Source organism: Miniopterus schreibersii, assembly GCF_964146895.1.
Source record: "Miniopterus schreibersii genome assembly, chromosome: 7".
In the NCBI taxonomy this organism is placed as follows: Eukaryota; Metazoa; Chordata; class Mammalia; order Chiroptera; family Miniopteridae; genus Miniopterus; species Miniopterus schreibersii.
The window spans coordinates 58,605,750-58,626,050 of record NC_138108.1 but is presented as its reverse complement, the minus strand read 5'-3'; the positions used below and the strand labels follow the sequence as shown (position 1 = coordinate 58,626,050).

Genomic DNA, 20,301 nt, shown 5'->3' with positions numbered 1-20,301 from the left:
CCCCTGGCCTCCCCACCCCCCACAACCACTGATATTTTTACTGTCTCCATTGTTTTGCATTTTCTAGAATGCCATATAGTTGGAATTATACAATATGTAGCCTTTTCAGATTGGCTTCTTTCACTTTTTTTGCATGTGAATGTCCAGTTCAAGCACCATTTGTTGAAAAGAATTGCTCTATTGTATTGCTTTTGCTCCTCCATCAAAGAGGATCTATTTATTTATGTGGGTCTATTTGTGGGCTCTCTATTTGTTTCCTTGACCTATTTTTTCTTTCCCCAATACCACACGGTCCTGATTACTGTAGTTTAGAAGTCTTGAAGTCAGCCTTCCAACGTTGTTCCTCCTCTTCAATATTGTGTTGGCTAATCTAGATCTTTTATCTTTCCTTGTAAACTTTAGAATCAATTTGTCAGTACTCACAAAATAACTTGCTGGGATTTTGATTGGAATTGCATTGAATCTATATACAGGGTGGAGCAAAAGTAGGCTTACAGTTGCTCATGTGGAAATAATACAGTAATTTATAAATAATAATACAAGAATAAGCTTTCACATACTCACAACCATAAGCCTACTTTTGTCCCATCCTATAGATCAAGTTGGGAAGAACTGACATCTTTACAATTTTGGGTCTTCCTATTCATGAATATGGAATATCTCTTCATTTATTTAGTTCTTCTTTGATTTTGCTCTTCAGAATTTTATAATATTCCCTCATAGATACTGTATATGTTTTGTTAGATTTACACCTAATATTTCGTTTTGGGTGTTGCTAAGGTAAATGGTATTGTTTTTAGTTTCAAATTCCACTTTTTCGTTGCTGGTATACAGGAAAGCGATTTACTTTTGTGTATTAACCTTGAGTCCTGCAACCTTGCTATAAATTACTGATCAGTTCCAGGAGTCTTTTGTCAGCACTTTCAGATTTTCTACATAGATGATCATGCCATCTGCAAACAAAGACAATTTTATGTCATTTTTTTCCAGACTATATGCCTTTTATTTCCTTTTTTTGGTCTCATTGCATTAGCTAGAACTTTTAGTATGATGTTGAAACAAAGTGGTGAGGGGACAAATTGAGGAATGTTCCCTTCTATTCCTATTTTACTGAGATTTAGTGTGATTTTTTATATGGTTAGGTTTCACTCTGTTAGGTTACTGTTTTCTGTTTGGTTCTTTGTTCCTTTTTCCTCTTCTGCCTTCTTTTGAGTTCAGCTCTTTTTATGATTCCATTTTATCTCTGTTTTTAGTTCATTAGCAATAACTTTATCTTGTTACTTTAGTGATTGCTTTAGGATGCGATTCTCAGTTGGGTCTGATTTATTTCCCAGAGGACACTTGGTAATGTCTGAAAACATTTTTGATTTTCACAACTTGGGGCCATGCTACTGACTTCTCATGGTTAGAGGTCAAGGATGCTACTAAAGCATCTACAGTGCACAGGGCAGCCTCCCACAACAAAGAAGTTTTGCCCAGAATGTCAGTAGTGCCAAAGTTGACAACCTGTGATTTGGGGATTATAATTTACATTTTTATTTAATCACTTTCTACCTTCAAATGATATATCGCTTACAGTGTACTTCCATTTCTTCCTGCCCAGCCCTTATGCTATTGTTTTTGTATGTAATAAGCCCTATAATACATTCTTATTATTTTTATTTAAAGTCAATTATTTTTGAAACACTTTAAAATAATATGAAAAAGGTGTATATATTTTCTCCTGTAGTTATCACCACTCCTGCTTTTCATCAGTTTGTCTTATATCCAGACTTCCATCTGGTATCATTTTCCTTTTTACCGAACAACTTCTGTTGACATTACTTGTAATGCTGGTCTACTAGTGATGAATGCTTTTAGCTTTTGTACGTCTAAAAAGTGTCTTTATTTTGCCTTTTTTGTGTGTGGTAAAGCACGTAACATAAATTTATCCTCTTAACAAGTTATAAATGCACATCACAGTATTGTTAACTATGTATATTGTTGTACAACAGATCTCTAATTTTTGCTTTGCTTTTGAAAGATATTCTGGATACAGAATTTTAGGATGACAGTTTTTTCTTCTAGTACTCATTAAAAATGGTGTTCCAGTCTTTTCTCGAATTGTTTCTGATGAGAAATCCAATGTCATCTGTATCTTTGTTCCTCTATGTAGCATGTCTTTTTTTCTAGTCTGGTTGGTAGGAACAGATATTCTTCCTGACACTGAGTGACAGTGACTGTTCCCTCTAATCTTTTGGGGTATTTATTTCTCCATTGTCAGGTAGGTAGTAGTTCACGTACATGTGCTGAGGAGTACTCTGCTGAATACTCCAGGGAATACTCTGCAGGTTTCCTGGGTTCTTTCTCTGTGTAGTTCTTTCCTCTTTGGTACTCTGTCCTATGAACTTTAGATGCCTTAGTCTTCCTGGACTCTTTATTTCTGTATCTCATAAAGTCTTCTAGGCTCTGCCTCAGTTCATTCTTTTGCTCCACAGCATGGAAACTCTTTCAAGACAGTAAGTGGAGGCTGTCATAGGGCTCACCTGGTTTTATTTTCCTTCTTTCAAGTACCATTGTCTTTTATTGCCTGATATCCAGTGTCTGGAAAACCATCGTTGCAACTCTTTGGTCACATTTTGTTGTTGCCTCAGGTAGAAGGGTGAATTCATTCCCTGTCACTTATTGGTGGTTGTTTTTTGGCAATTTTTGTGTGTGATAAAAAACTTTCACATAACGTATAATTTACCATATTAAATTGTGCAACTTCATGGTCTTTTGTATATTCACAGTGTTCTGCAGCATCACAACTAAACATTTTCATCACCCTAAAAAGAAACCCCATACATTAGTCACTCTTCATCCTACTCCCCCCACTACTCTAGGACAACCACTAATATACTTACTTTCTCTATGGGTTTGTCTATTTCTGTACATTTCCTTTAAATGGAATGATATAACTTGTGGCCTTCTTTTGAATAGTATAATGTTTTAAATATCATGTTGTAGCATACATCAGTACTACATTTTTCTTTACAGCTGAATAATATTTTATTGTATGTATTTCATTTTTGTTGGAGTGGAAGTCAGATGCTGAAGCCTTTTAACTGATTTCTGCTGCCTCTTTTATCTCCCATATAGTCTATATTTGGCTTTCCAGGTAATTTTAATATGCTGCCAGGGCTGATAATCAGATTTAGAAAGTACTAGAAGAGAAGCAATTTTAAATAGATATAAGGACTTACCTAGAATCTTTTTTTCTTTGTCTTCCTTTATCTCTTTCTTTGATTCTGAAAGGGAGGGATACCAGATTGATTTAAGTGGTTTTAAAGATTGGCACTGGTTGCTTTCTGTAATGCATACTCTGAGTAAATTGTAGAAAATATAGAGATGAAAATAGAGACCATCTATAAGATCACTACCTAATACTTTGGAACATTTATTTTTCAGCTTTTTTTTTATCTTTTTTTTTTTTTTTAATATGTTTTTATTGATTTCAGAGGGAGGAAGGGAGAGAGAGAGAGAGAAACATCAATGTTGAGAGAGAGTCATTGATTGGCTGGCTCCTGCATGCCCCCTACTGGGATAGAGCCCACAACCCGGGCATGTGCCCTGACTGGGAATCAAACCGTGACCTCCTGGTTCATAGGTTGATGCTCAACCACTGAGCTATGCCATTTGGGCTTTTTTTACTTTTTAATTCTGTATTTTTGTATCCCATCACCTATCATCTATTTACCCTACTTTGTTTGAGATTATCTTCAATGTGTAATTTTGTTTCCTGCTTTTTCCACTTAATGTATAAGCATTTTCAAATACGAAATTGTTTTTCATATAGATATACTAAATTACAATTATTCTAGTGTTGGAGATAATTAGGTTGCTTCCAGTTTTACTTATTATGATTATTGTTTAAATAATAGATTAACTGTTAGAAAAAATTTTAAGGCTTAGAAATATGTTACCAAACTGTTCTCCAGAACATGCCAATGTATACTTTAGCACATCTAGCACTCATCCTTGAAAGTGTTTGCTTCATTCATCACAATTTTACCAGCATTGCAGATACTGCCTAGCCATCATGTTTTGTTTACCACACAAGTTAAAATTTCTAGATTTTAAACATTTGCTTTGTACTTTATAGTATAAGGCATTTATTTTGTGTGTGGTTCTGTGTTTTAATAAGAAATATACCAGTGGGATTGTTTTCTTACTTTCTTTCACAGATTGTTCATTGTTAGTGTATAGAAACAATTGATTTTTGTGTGTTAATATATTCTGTAACGTTGAATTTGTTTACTAGTTCTAACAGGTTTTTTTGTGAAATGTTCTGGGTTTTCTACATAAAAGATCATGTCATCTGTGGACAGAGATCATTTTACTTTTTCCTTTCCAATTTGGGTGCCTTTATTTTTTTCTTAGTAATTACTCTCACTAGGACTCCAAGTACTGTGTGGAATAGAAGTGGTAAAAGCAAGCATCCTTGCCTTGTTCTTGGTCTTAAAGGAGAAGCTTGTAGTTTTTCACCATTACGTATGTTAGCTGTGGGCTTTCATATATGGCCTTTATTATATTGAGGTGATTTCCTTCTGTTTCTAGTTTGCTGAGTGAATTTTTGTTGTTGTTTTTGTTGTTTTTTATGAAAGAATGCTGAATTTTGTTAATGCATTTATTGAAATGATCGTGTATGTTTTTTCCTTCATTCTTTTATTGTGTATTATATTGATAAATTTTTGTATCTTGAACATTCTTGCATTCCAGGAATAAATCCCACTCGGTCGTGATATATAGGCAACATACTGTACTTTACATCCTCAGAATTTTATTAATATTGTAACTGAAAGTTTATACCTTTGACCACCTTAACCGATTTCCTCCTTCCTCCACTCTCCTTCTTGCAGTATTTTTGTCTAATTTTTGTATCAGTAACATTGGCCTCGTAAAATTACTTTGGAAATTTTTCCTCTTCTTTAATTTTTATTTTTTGAAAGAGTTTAAGAATGATTGTTGTTGATTCTTTATATGTTGGTAGAATTCTCCAGTGAAGCTATCTGGTGGTGAGCATTTCTAGGTTTGATCAGACTTTTTATTTTCTTGATAGGTTGTATGTTTCTAGAAATGTACCTGTTTCTTCTAGATTATCCAGTTCATTAGTGTATAATTGATCATAGTAGTCTTATGATTTTCTTTATTTCTGTGGCATCAGTTTTAATGTCTCTTTCATTTCTGATTTTTAGTATTTGAGTTTACTCTTAGTTCGTGTAGCTAAGGGTTTGTCAGTGTTGTTGATCTTTTCAAAACAACTTTTAGTCTCATCAAATATTTTTCCTATGTTTTAATTTTCTATTTCATTTATTTCTGCTCTAATATATCCTTTCTTTTGCTAATTTACAATTTTGTTTGTTCTTTTTCTAGTTCCACGAAGTATAAAGTTAGGTTGTTTATTTGAAATCTTTTTAATGTAGGTAGGAGTTTACTGCTATAAACTTCCTTTAACATTGCTTTTGCTGTATCCCTTAAGTTTAATGTTGTATTTTTGTTTTCATTTGTCACAATATTTTCTGAATTCTCTGTGATTTCTGTGGGGTTTTTTTAATATATATATTTATTGATTTCAGAGAGAGGAAAGGAGAGGGAGAGAGAGAGATAGAAACATCAATGATGAGAGAGTCATTGATTGAGCCCACAACCCGGTCATGTGCCCTGACTGGGAATTGAACCCCGATCGCCTGGATCCTAGGTCGACGACGCTCAACTGCTGAGGCACGTCCGGCCGGGCTGTGATTTCTTTTTGACCCATTGGTTGTTCAAACGTGTGTTGCTCAATTTTCATGTACAGGGTGGGGCAAAAATAGGTGTACAGTTGTGAGTACACGAAACAGTTTATTGTTGTATTAATTACTAATTGTATTATTTTCCATATGAGCAACCTACTTTTGCCCACCCCTATATTTCCGAATTTTTCAGTTTTCCTGTTGCTGTTGATTTCTAGTTTCATTCCATTGTGATTATAAAAGATACTTGGTATGATTTCAGTCTTCTTAAATTTGATAACACTTGTTTTGTATCCTAGTGTGTGATCTATCCTGGGGAATGTTTGCGAGTGCATGAGAAGAATGTATATTCCGCTGCTGTTGTGTGGAGTGTTATGTATACGTTCATTAGGTTCAGTTTGTCTGTAATGTTGTTCAAGTCCTCTGTTCTTTATTGATACTCTGTCTGGTTGAGTTTTCCATTATTGAAATCTCCTGTTACTGTAATACTTCCTTTAATTCTGTTAGTGTTTGCTTCATATATGTGTCAGTGTAAGAAATGTTCAAACTTGTAGAGGATTTTTATAAGAGTTTATTTGTGCCAAACTGATGACAAAGTAGGGGGCAAGATCTCGAATACTCCAGAGAATAACAGTTTTGCATCTTCTTTTACGCATTTGAAATTAAGGAGGGAATGTAAGAAAGGTTACATGAAGGCGGGAATTGGATTATAGGATAGTTAATATTGGTCACTCTTTAGAAGGAGGGGTCTGAAAGGGGGCATTTCATAAATATGTTAACCTAGATGCACAGAAACAATGGATAGGCCTTGCTTAAGGCAAAGATAAACCTTTTACTGAAAAATTATATGCCTGGGATATGACTACCCACCCTCACCTGCCTAGTTAGGAATTTACGATCAGATCACTCTGATGTTACTTTCCACAGAAGCTCCTTTTCATCCACATGTGTAGGTGCTCTGTTATTAACACATATAATTGTTATAGCTTTCTGGTGAGCTGACCCTACAGAAAATTCAGTAAATATAAAAAGGCACACAAAAGAAAATTAGGGCCACCTAAATAGTTAGCATTTTGTGGTATTTTTTATTCTGTATTCTTCCAGGCTCTTTTTTTCTACAGACACATTCAGGAGAAGCAGTGTAGCTAGAACAAAGGATTGGGAAGAGAGGTAGGAAATATCACAGAAAATATAAGGCCTTATAAGTCATTGAGTGGTTTTTAACCTTTAATCTGAATATGAAGGGGATCTCTTGGGAAATAACATAACCTAATTTTCCTTCCACAAGGTAAAAGCTGGTTTGTTGGGAATGGTCCACAGTGGGTCAAGGGAGAAAGTATGTATTAAGTGGTAGAGGTAATGAAAAGTTATGAGAATCTAGGTGTATTTTATAGGAACTTTTTGTTTAACTTTTTGTCTGTTGAACATCATTTTATCTTTCTTTGAATTATCCAGAATTTTGTACTGGTGAAGTTTCGATTATATAAATGCAAGAGAGACATAAAATTTTCAATAAAAATTATTTTTCTGTCATTTGCATATTTATTTGTAATTTGGTATTGGTGACAAACACCTCAATTACTTTAGCAAACAAGGGATTGATTTTCTTGTAATTAAGATGTTAAATTCTAGTTTGTCAATATGTATATATTTAATCTTTTAAAAATTCTGTTTATTAAAATTGTAGTAATCTAAGGTGCTGTCTAAGTATGAACACAAATATTAAAGGAGAGCAATGGCAATGTTTTCTGTAAGTCTGCGGCAAAGGGATTATTTATAATTGATTCTTAAAGCACCTTGCTGTTATTAAATAAAGTAAAATTTAAATATAATCATGCATTGAAGTAACATTATTAAAACAACTTATGTTGCCTACTTTACATTTTCCAGGAACATCACTTACAGCGAGCTATTTCAGCACAGCAAGTGTTTAGAGAGAAAAAGGAAAGCATGGTCATTCCAGTTCCTGAGGCAGAGAGCAACGTCAACTATTACAATCGCTTGTACAAAGGAGAGTTTAAACAACCAAAACAGTTCATTCATATTCAGCGTAAGTTTGTTAATTCATTATTTTCTGTTTGTAATTTAAAATCCTTTCTCTCTTTTACCCAAAGAGATTTTAATTTTCCAATTTATATACACTGATTAATAGAAATGTAAAAGTTAAAGAATAAAATTTCTCTGTGTTTATATCTGAACTTGGAGATCATTTGAGTGTTAGTTGCATTTGGAACATTTGATGTTTATGTAGTATAGGATTTTGCATAGCACTTATACTTTATTATACAGCTAAAAGTTGGTGGATTACCGTACCTAAATAAGATTTATTTTTAAAGTTCTAATGGCTATAATGCCAATTAGGTGTGCATTCTGAAATTTTTTAGAATTAGTTCCTACTTTCATCTAGTTTTTATAAAATTCTCATTCTGCCTCCTTGATACTCTCATGTTTCTATTCATTGTTACTAGTTGAATGATCACCATCTCTTGCCTTAAAACTATTTTAATAATCTCCTAATTATTATATTATTACCCCCCTATCTCCTGTCCTTACCCCCTTCTAATATATCTATTCAAAAGGTCCACCAGCACTGGAGTGGTCTTCCTGTAATACCTGTCTGATCAAATTACGCTCTGGCTTAAAATCCTACTGTTCTTTATTGTCTATAGTAGGAGTTTTCAACTGATTCCTCAGAGACGTGCTAGTGTCTTGTCTAATAGTGTTTACACATACACACATGTACACACACGCACACATGCCCGCGCACACACCCTCAGGCAGTTTGTTAGAATAGAGATTCCAGCACTCTGTTTAGGCCTACCTGTCTGAGAATCTCTGGTATGCAGCCTGGTAATAAGAATTTTTTAACAGTTCCTCAAGTAATTCTGAAACATCTCCAGATTTTAGACTGTGACTATAAGATCTGTTTTTTAATCAATACTAAGATACATATTTTTTTATTTGTTATCTTTGAAATAAGATTGCATTTTAAATTGCTATTGTCCTGGATTGAAATCTTGTTTATCTAAAGAGAATTTACATTTGTTTCTGCCCAGCATCTGAAGACACTACCAATCTGAGACCATTTTAAATTCTTTGCTTGTTTGTTTGTTTTTGGACCACACTGGTTGCTTTAGTTTGGACTATAGACCTGCTTGGAGTTTAGTTCTCAGGGGGAGATTCCCCCCCCCCCCCTTCCACCTAAGGGCAAGTGGAGAAATACAGAGTTCTTTGCTTTACCTTTCTGCATGGCCAGTTTATTTCCTTATCTTACACTGAGGTTGCCCTGTGGTAGTCTAGCTTTATGTAGGAGTATACTATCAAACCTCCTAATAGACTCCAGCATGAAGTGGTTTTTTCCCTTTCTTTCTGAACATAAAATCATGATGCATTTGTAATTGATGGCAGTTTAGATTTTAGTACAGAATTTAGTAATAGCCGGATTCTCCATTTTGAATACAAGGTACTTTGTGATTTACTCCCTGACTGTTCTGTTAACCTCATTTCCTGTTGCTCTTCCCCTCACTCTGTACCATAGGGACTAACTAAAAATTATACACATTTGCTTTGCTCCACATTTCACAATTCCTTGCATGTGCTATTCAAGTCTTCTTTCCCTTCCTATAGCTCATTTAAGACCTAACTCGCTTATAAAGCTTACTCTGACTTTTCTCATTCCACTTCTCTTCTTTGCTTATCTCCGTATCTTGTACATACCTCTATTAGAGGACTCACCACATGTCATTGCAGCTATTTGCAGCCATTCTTTCTTTCCTTTTAGCTGTGAGTTCCTTAAGGACAGAAGACTTTGTTTTGTTTTCTTTTTGTATCTTTATAGTAAAGCCCATGGCTTACAGATGCTCAATAAATGGCATGTTTGTTGACTGATTCATTTGTTTTTAAATGGCTTTTAGAAGGCCATTAGGTGTTAGAACCATTTTCCAGAGACTTTTTCTCTCTCTGAAGCATTCAAGAGAAACACACATGCAAAAATTATTTGTGCTATGTTTCCTGTGTTCTTTAATTTTGAGTCCCTTTAGCTTGTTGAATTTACCTTATCTTTGCATCAGGAAGGAGATAGCTGTTCACAATAGGAATTTTAAGAATTTGTCAAGCCAAAGTATCCTTTTTTTTTTGTATTTTAATAATAGTAGAGCCAGACAACAGGACCATTTGTAAAAACCATCCTTGGAAACCAAGAAACTGGGTGTAATCTTCTGGATCAGGCCCATTGGATGCAATAAACATTCATCTTGTGTTGATTTTTTTAATTTATTTCATTGTATTTTAGTTTATTATTGTAAAACATGGAATAAAAATAACAATTATTTTAACTTTTTAATCTTTTAATCTTTGAACATATATATTCTACACACTATACTATAAAATTTTATACTGTACAACAATTTTTTATTAAGTCCTTGAAAATCCAGAGCAATATTATCAGAAGTTTCTTTCTTTTTCTTCTTTTAATGATAGATATGAAAGAATCCCCATTTGCCTGGCTAGAAAAAGACGTTGCAGAATTGCCACAGTAAGGTGGCCCTAGTTGCAGGCCCATTGTATTGCTTGCCTGGGCTTTGGCAGAAACCTCTATTGGTCTCTCTGCTCTAGCTTCATGTCTTCCAGTCCATTGTTCATACTGCCACTATTGTAATTATTACCCATTTAGACTTTTTCAAAGACTCTCTGTTGCATATAGGATAAAAATTTAACATCTCTGTATGATGTTTAAGACCCTTCTTTGTGCCTGTCCAGCCACAGTTCCCTGTGTGTTCTTCCTCTATGACACCAACCTTACTGAAATGAACTGTTGGAGAGTCTGTTTCCTTCTCTTGACTGTAAACTCCTGAGTAACAGAAGTTCCAACTCATTCACCATATAGTCCCTACAGTCTGAGTACTCTTCCCCCCTCCCCCAATTCCTGTAACTCTTCATACTTAGTTACAATAATGAGCTCCTTGCAACTCTTTGACTTATGTCTTATTTTCTAATGCCTCTATGGCCTCACATAGCCCTTTACTTTCCTCCTCTACTTGTTAAAACACCTTGTTCTCCAAGTCTCATCTTTGGGATTACTTTTAGGAGCCTTTTCCTGACCCCTTTAAGCCCTTGGTACTATGTACCTCCAGCCCTACTGTGTCATGTGCACACCCTCAGTATGGCATTGACCACTTTCAGTTGTGATTGTTGCCCTCTCTTGCTCAATAAGCATAATGCTCTTTGAGAGCAGGGGAATTTTTTTCTTTTAGTTTCACTACATAGTATAGTACTTAGCATGTGGTTAGGTATGCAATTATTTGCTGAGTAAAAAATGAGTGAGTGAATGGATGGTTGAAGATAAAAGCATACATACACATCAGGGCAGTTTTTAGACATCAGTCTTGTAGGACTCAAAATTGTATACAGAATCAAATATAAGAATAAAATTATTGGTGTGTACAGTGAAATTGAGAGACCTGCCATGTGGATCCAAGTTAGAAGTTAAAAGTGAGCTCTATTATTCACCAAAGTGTCAGCCAAGAAGGAGTTGGGAGTGGAATGACTCCAGCTTCGGTAGGGATGTGAGATAAAACTTGTTCCTTCCTGTCCTTTTTAGTACCAGTTCTCCATAGTCACCCATATTGTATTCAGGGAAGTTATTTAATCACAACACATCTGGGTATTCTTATCAGGTTGGAAGCATCTTAGAAGCACATAGTCTTTGATGACCAAGATACTCAAACTCTTGTTCATTTACACATTGATCAGTTGTGTGACATATGTAGAAAATGCTGCCTTCATTTTACTTACTGTTATAACAGATTTACTTTGGGTACTTCAACTCAGATGTTTTAATTCTTGAATTCCTTTTGGCATTTAAGAATTTCATTAAGTTCAGGATCTAAACTTTTCTCCTTAAGGAAATAACTTTGTTTATGTTGCAATAAGTTCTGTGTTTTGAGCTCCTATGACCCCTTTTATTTAATATGATAATATTTTATAGTCGACATTAGGTATCTCAGAATTTTAGAACAAGAAGGAACTTGAGATATTGTTTCATAAATATTCTGAAGTTAATTTGTGTCTAGTTTTTAACTCAGTTAGATGGTTCTTGGCAACAGGAGTCCTTGTTTTAATCAGAGGCTTCGCTTCCCCTTCACTGCATTATACCTACAGACACAAATCAGTAGAACATCTCACCTGCTTCTTGGCTAAAAGGATAATTCAGGAGAAAGGATAGGTGGGGTAGCCCTCTTATTATGTTAGGCAGGGGGAGGAACTCTCACAAAGGAAATTGAATTCTGCTGTTTTGTGTCTGTGGCCAAGATCGTAAGCCCTGGCAAAGTGCCCGTGTGTGTACTCTACTGTATACTAAAGTACACTTTAAGCTGGCTCCTTCTCAGTCTGATAATGCTGACCAATATACACAGGGAAAAGAAGAAGAATCCCATTTAATGTAAAATGGACTTGTATAGTCCACTAGGTTTTCAGCAAGAGTGAGACAGATTCTGGCCTAACACCCAGCTTCAATCCCATTATCTTTGGAATGTCCTTTGCTATTCTCATGAAACAAAAATGATTGTAATTGACCCTTAGCCCTGGCCAGACAAACATGTTTTGATTGGAAAGAGTTGGATAAGGTCTCATATGAAAAGTATTGTTTTGTTATACAGTAAAACTTATTGGTGAAAAGGGTGCATTTTAGGAACATCATTTTCTTGTAAAAATGTCACTGGATATGCATTAAGAAATCAAATTGAGCACAAATCCCATGAGCTGACATCACATATTTAAATAAACACTAGAAAAACAGAGTCAGAAGTACAAAAGCAGGTTGTATCAAATTTGTGAAGAACCACATTCCAGGTGAGGCTGGATTCCAGGTTGGGGTATTTAGAAGGATTATAACAGGGACAGTGAGCAAGGCCTGGCACTGAAGGCAGTTCACATTCAGAATTTTCCTCTCTTCTCAAGATTGGGCTGACTCTCCTGACTTTGGATAAAGCAGTGAGTATGGGTACTAGGGCTGAAATGGTAGACCATTATCTGGGTAGCTACTAATCCAGGAAGGAGGAGGAACCCCAGAACTCAGAAAATATTAAATATTAAGGTAATGCCAGGTGTTTTGGGCAAAAGCAAAATAATCATTTGGCAGTCTGGGATAGAGAGATGAAAGAGGAGTTTTGGGTACAAGGAGAGTGCCCCTGGGAACTATATGCATTTATTTACGTCCACTATGACAAAACGTTCTTTGAGGTACTATGAATAAAACAGTGCAATAGATTAAAGACCATGGTTAAAGAAATCAGAGAGATAATAAAGATACTGTAGTAAGGGGTAAATTTGATGCATAGTGGTATATATTTTAGGCATGATGTAATTAATAGAGCAAAAAAGTAGTGTTGGTTTTAAGGTGCTTATTTCAGTGCATGTTTCCTGGCACTGGAGCATTCAGAACTCTTCTGTGGGGCCAGAGAAGATACTGTGATTGTGCTAATCCGAGTTACCAGAAATAGGCCTTCAACACATTCACCTAGCAACTAGCATCTCCATGGAAGATTCTTCAGTGACAACACCCTGAGAGTTGACACCTTTTAGCATCTTGTCTATCTCCCTGTCTACTGTAAAAGACTAAATTTTCTTCCCATCTACCCCAGTAGTATAATTTCATGGGCTGCCTATCTATAAAAATATTTTCTCATATGCTTATTTTCTGAAAATTTTAATAGAAGACTAAAATTTTTTTCTACAGCTGTGGGTAAAAAGCACAATAAAATATTTTAATATAGTGTTTTACATATGTTAAAAAACAAAGGAATCTTGGATGAGGCAGCTAATATTTTTATCTCCTTTTTAAAGGAAGATTATGTAAAAAACCCAAGGTAATGCAGTGAAAGAGTCAGAATTCAAACCCAGGCCATCTGGCTCTCGAAGGTGCCTGCTTAACTTTGATATTCTGCTTCTCAGTCATACCTCATTGTTATAAGATACAAATATTGGTGCACATTAAACAGAAATCCATTACCATTCATGTGTGGTTGATAATAGTATCAACAGTGGGAATAAAGTATTCCTTTTTTTGATGGATAAATTGCAGGATAGATGATAGGTTGTCTGATAATAGAAAAGGGAGTCATGGATGTGAAAGATGCAAACACCAGCTATGACATTTTTCTGGTTTGGCCTGGCGGGGTTGCTTAATAAATGAAGACTACTGTACATGGGGATGAGGTAAGGTACCAGGAGAAAAAGCTTGAAAGAAAGGGAGCCATAAGAGTAATAAAAACACATTTTACAATTTTGCTTAGGGTAGTGAGGAGCTCCAGTGAAAGGGAGTGAATTTTATTAGCTTTTGGAAAGGCCTAAGATCTACTTTTTTTAAAGAAACCTTTTAAGTTTTACCAATCAAAGATACTGGGGAAGAAAGCTACTAGGGTAGCAATATGAACTGAGCCTTTAAACAAAATACTCTTTCCAGTACATGCACACATGTGCACAGGTACACACACACACACACACACACACTCTAAATAAGGGATCAGTCCAGTCCTTTGGCCTCTGGGAACTAACTGAGCAGAGCTAGAGAATTTCTTCTGGTTCCTCTGGGTGTCCTGGCTTTCTCCAAGTCCAGCCCATCTTTGAAGACAATCCTGCAACCCTAATAGACGGAGCCCCAAGTTAAGAAAGGGTTGTGTGGCAGGTACTGATTTCTAAAACCTCTAACTAAGCACTGTGCTTGGCAAGCAATAAAGTTTGCTTTGGGTGGAATGAATTAGACTGCATAGGACCTTGGTCATGGGGGCTTTATTTTCTCTGCTTAACAGTACCTGTCATGATTGTTCAGAGGAGTCTGAAATGGATAATAGAAGTGATGTAAAAGATGGACATCTGTGATACTCAACAATAAAATCTTTTTAAAAAGGCTTTATGATTATGTTTATTAAATAATTCAAGATGATAATATTTTAGTGATTAAAATAATTATTTTCTTACTGACATTCTTCAGTAAAGTCAAACTAATCAAAAGTGTAGGAACGTAAGACCCCTATTACCCATGGAGGTTAAATAAAGCCACTCTCACCCACCTCTACCCCCAATTAGACCTTGTTGAAAAGTAGTTGTTTTTCATCACTAAGTTAAGAATCTCCTTTGTTTCTCTGAAAAAACTAAGAAAATTGGCTGGTTTTAGTTTGGGATTTATTTATTAATTTTTTTGAGAAGTTGACTTATTCTCTAATGAACAGTAAAATGTTCATTGCAGAAAATATTAAACCATAGGTAAAAGTTGTATTTCCCTTTTTTCCCCAAATTGGCATTGTATTTTGTTTACGTGTGTGTGTGTGTGTGTGTGTATTTGTGACTTTTGCTTTTCCTCCCATAGTAATAGTAAGCATTTTTCCATGTTACTAAATAACTTTAATAATTGTTTAAAATTTTAAAATATTACAAGGAATTAGTTTTCTATTTTTCAGTAGTCAACAGGAGTCTGTAAGGGAAGCAAGCCAGTACTGAAGGTTTTTATTTGCTTATACTTTAATTAAGGATTTTTAGACCCAGATTATTTGTTGTTTTGTTATATTAGTAAAATACAAATTTGTATGTTAGTAAGTTAGTAGTTTGCATTAGTAAAATATAATTTGAATTTCAAGGAATTGGATTTTAGGCTTTTAAAAAAGTTAATAGTTTATTATTTTTTTCAAGAGCTAGTATGCAAAGAACTCTTTTTAGATAAAGTCTGATTTAACTAAGAGACATTTACAGTCTCATCTAATCCAGCTACATAATCTTTTTGAGATACAAAATTTGTAAGATGCCAGTATTTATGTCCTTTCAGGGCATATTTATAACTTTAGTTTTAATGAGGAAATGCTCTCTGTTTTTCCCTGCTTTTCCTTCCTATGAGGTATTAATTGCTGGAGTGCTTAAGAAACAAAGTATGGCCCAGCCGGGCATGGCTCAGCGGTTGAGCGTCGACCTAGGATCCAGGCGGTCGGGGTTCAATTCCCAGTCAGGGCACATGCCCGGGTTGCGGGCTCGATCAGTGACTCTCTCATCATTGATGTTTCTATCTCTCTCTCTCTCCCTGTCCTTTCCTCTCTCTGAAATCAATAAAGATATATTTAAAAAAACAAAAAACAAAGTATGTATAACCTGATATTAATGGGACATTCCAGCTCTGGTACTTATTTAACTCTGGTACTATGTTAACTTAGGTCAAGGTATCTGGCTCATCTAGAGTTTTAGATACTTCTGTTGGCGGGGCGGGGGTCATACCTACTTTGCGTGATTATTTGAAAAATAAAATGAAATACTGTTAGAACATCCATTGTTATTCGACATTTTTCTACCCCCTACCAACATCTAACCCGGTGCTACAAAACCATAACCACATCTGCAAAACTCTAGGCAAGAGCTAGTGAGGTCTAGATTTAGAGAACCATATTTTGAACAGTATTTTGTAACTGACTAGATAAGAGAGAACAGAATTGACTGTAACTAATTGTCCAGCTGTGGAATGTGGAAATGGAATATGTTTAGGTGTGGTTCTATAATATCTCATGATAATTAATACATATGGAGTATTTATGATTAGCCAAATATTGTTAGTAGTCTGTATGTTTTACTGTATTTCACACCCATGAAAACTGTATGAGGTAGGTAAAGTTATTTCCTTCATTTTACAGGTTGTAATGGTCTGTTGTAAATAACAGAGAGGTTTAGGAGCCTTTCCCCACAGCCTAGTAACAAGGGGAGCCAGAATTTCAACTAGGCAGTCAGATTCCAGAATTCCTGTCCCCCCCAGTTTTATTGAGATATAATTGACATACAGCACTGTGTAAGTTTAAGGTGCACAGCATAATGGTTTGACTTGCATATGTTGTGAAATGATTACCACAAAGTTTCATCCATCACCTCATACAGTTACCAAAAAAAATTTTTTTTCTTTGATAATAACTCTTATGATTTACTCAACACTTTTTTACATATCATATAGCAGTGTTAACTGTAGCCATCATGTTGTGCATTACATCCTAGTACTTACTTATGACTGGAAGTTTGTACCTTTTGATTGTCTTCATCCAGTTTGCCCTCCCTTCAACTCTAGTAACCACAAATCTCATCTCTTTTACTATGAGTTTGGTGTTTGTTTGTTTTTAAGATTTCACATTTAAGTGAGGTCATACTATATCTGTCTGACTTATTTCACTTAGCATAATGCTCTCAAGGTTCATCCATGTTGACCAAATGGCAGGCTTTTCTTTTCTTTTTTTTAAATATCTGAATAATATTCACTATATGTATATATACCACAACTTTATCCATTCATCCGTCAGTGGACACTAAGGTTATTTCCATGTCTTCACTATTCTAAATGCTATTGCTATGGAGGTGCAGGTGTCTCTTCAACATAGTATTTTTGTGTATTGTATGTAGTTCTGTTTTTAGTTTTTGGAGGACCCTCCATACTATTTTCCATAGTGACTGTACCAGTTTACATTCTCACCATCAGCGCATAGGGTTCCTTTTACTCAGTTTTCTTACTATCATTTGCTATTTCTGTAGTTTTGCTTTTTCCAAAATGTGGTATAGGTGGAGTTATACAGCATGTAGGCTTTTCATACTGCTTTCACTTAGCAATGTGCATTTAAGATTCTTCTGTATTTTTGTGACTTCATGGTTCATTTCTTTTTACAATTGAGTAATATTCCATTGTATGGATATACCACAGTTTGTTTATTCATTTACCTATTGAAGGACATCTTGCTTGGTTGCTTCCAATTTAGGGTAATTATGAAAAAAACTGCTCAGTATCTCTTTGCAGGTTTTCTGTTATATCTACTTTAAGTTTGACCCTTTATCATTATAGAATGCCCTTCTTTATCCCTGATAACTTTCCTTGCTCAGAACTCAGCTCTGGGTTAATTAATACAGCTACTCCCCCTTTCTTTTGATTAGTGTTATCATGATATATCTTCATCCTTTCAATCTATATGTGTCTTCATATTTAAAGTGGGGTTATTGGTAGATAAGAAGTTAGGCCTTGTTTTTACCATTCTGACGATTTCTTTTAATTGCTGTATTTACACAATTGATGTTTAAAGCAATTTTGACATAGTTGGATTGATATCTACCATGTTTATTACTGTTTTTTATTTGTTCCCTTATTCTTTGTTATTTTTTCTGCCTTTCTTGGCTTTAATTGAGTATTTTATATGCTCAGTTTTCTGTCCTTTTTTAGCATATCAATTTTACTTTTTAAAAAATCATTTTTAGTTGTCCTAGAGTTTTCACTATACATTTACAGATAAATCCAAGTTCACTTCCAAATAACACTATATCACTTCCTGGGTAGTGCCAGGTACCTTATAACAACAAAATATTTCTGAATTCTCCCTCTTGTTCCTTGAATCATTGCTGTCATTCCTTTTGCTTATAATAACATAAGTCTACATAATCAAATACATTGTTACTATTATTTTGCATAAAATTGCTCTGTATTAGATCAATTAAGAGTAAGAAAAGTAAAACCTTTTTTTTTTACTTTACTTATTCATACCCAGGGCTCGCTCTTTTTTATGTAAATTCAAGTTTCTGACCTATATTATTTTCCTTTTCCTGAAGAATTTCTTTTAACATTTCTTGTAAAGGAGAGCTACCTGCAACAAATTACCTAAATTATTGTTTTTCTGAAAAGGTCTTTCTTTATTCTTCACTTTTGATGGATAATTACATACAGTACAGAATTTTAGGTTGGTGAGTTTTTCTCTCCACACTTAATTATTTCAGTCTACTCTCTTTTTGCTTGCAGGGTTTCTGAGGAAACTCAGATCTAATTCTTATCTTTGTTTCTCTCTATAGGTAAGATTTTTTTTTTCCTTCTGACTTCTTTCAGAATTTTATCTTTATAGTTGATTTTCTGAAATTTCAATGTGATATGGCTAGGTGTAGTGGCCTTTTTTTCTGCCTGGTGTTGTCTGAGCTTCCTGAATTAGTGGTTTGTTGTCTGACATTAATGTGCGGGATATTTTCAGTCATTATTGCTTCAGATGTTGAATCTATTCCTTTCTGTCTACCTTTTCCTTTTGGTAATCCTGTTACATGTATATTATACCTTTGGCAATGGTCCCACAGTTTTTGGATATTCTGTTTAATAAATTTTTTGTTTTTAAGTTTTCTCTTTTCAATTTTGGAAATTTCTGTTGTCATATTGTCAGGCTCAGAGATTCTTCCTTCAGACATGTCCACTCCACTAATAAGCCCATGAAAGGCATTCTTCGTTTCTGTTAATATTTTTTATCTCTAGCATTTCTTTTTATTCTTTTTTAGGACTTCATCTCTGTGTTTACATTATTCATCTGTCTGTTCATGTTGTCTACTTTTTCCATTAAAGCCTATTTAACATTAATCATAGTTTTTAAAAAATTTCTGATCTAATAATTTCAACATTCCTGCCATATCTAACACTGGTTCTATGCTTGTTCAGCCTCTTCAAATTGGGTTCTTTGCCTCCTATTGTGATTTGTAATTTTCTGTTGAAAAGTGACAATGGTATAGTAGGTAAAAGGAATGGAGACAAATAGGACTTTAGCCATGTGTAGTGGTAAGGTATGGGTGGAAGGGAAGCATTCTATACCCTTATGATTAGGTCTCAATCTTAAGATTAGCCCCTGGCCCTGGACTGTTAACTTAACCAGTGCTTTTCAGTTTTTCCCTCACCTTATGTGGGGCAGGATGACTAGAGGGGATTGGAGTTGGGTATTTCCCTTCTCCCAGGTCAGTTAGGCTCTGATAAAATCCCAGAAGGTTGGGTTCTGGTAAAATAGTTTCTCCTGAGTGCCTGCTTTGTAGAGCAGAACAAAATGCTCTGGCATATTTCAAATGGCTCTTTTTCTTCTCTTCCTGCCTGAAGCAGGAGGGGTTTTTTCTCCAATATTCACCATGAGGACTCGGTAGAGCTCCTGGAGGAAAAAACTCACCGAAGTGTGCCACTCCCCACTCTCACCCCAGTTACTGGGTCCCCCTGGAGTTTTTCTCAGACTTGTACACAGTGAGCTTCCAACAGTTTGTTGATTACAGTTCACGTTTTTCTACGGTTCCCAGGGAGGTTTCTGCTCTGGTAAGTTGTGATTCTCTGTCTTCATCTCTCTCTGCAATTTGGAGGCAGCTATTTTCCCTGCAGACCTCACTTCTCCAATGGATATAAGAAGAGTTGCTGATTTTTCAGTTTAGCTGTTTACTTGGTAGGACAGCTTGGCGACTTCTAAGCTCTTCGTGTCTGACTGGAAACTGGAAATCCTATATATAATTTTGTTTTTAACTTTTTTTCACTTAATATTTAGACTTTTTTCCATTTCATTTTCATCTTAATTTTGCATTGGTTGCACATTTTTTGAAGATACATAATAACAAATTCTCATTGAAACAGATTGTTAATTTTTTTGGAGGGACTATTTTTAATAACAATGCTTGCATCTGTGGCTTTGTCTTCTTGGAAGTTTATAAAAGATTTAAAATCTGTTTTGGAATTTTTATGGTCTATTTTTTAATAGTCTTCAATAGTAAT

The 20,301-nt window shown here is 35.0% G+C and overlaps 1 protein-coding gene across 2 annotated transcripts in view; it reads left to right on the top strand.

Moving 5' to 3' along the window:
* The window catches only part of EPC2 (enhancer of polycomb homolog 2), a 98,385-nt gene that overhangs the window by 17,975 nt on the left and 60,109 nt on the right, over positions 1-20,301 (top strand). For both annotated transcript variants that reach the window (XM_081142293.1, XM_081142292.1), the window contains exon 2: positions 7,644-7,803. In XM_081142293.1, coding sequence (XP_080998419.1) covers positions 7,644-7,803 — 160 coding nt within the window. The remainder of the gene's footprint in view (positions 1-7,643; positions 7,804-20,301) is intronic.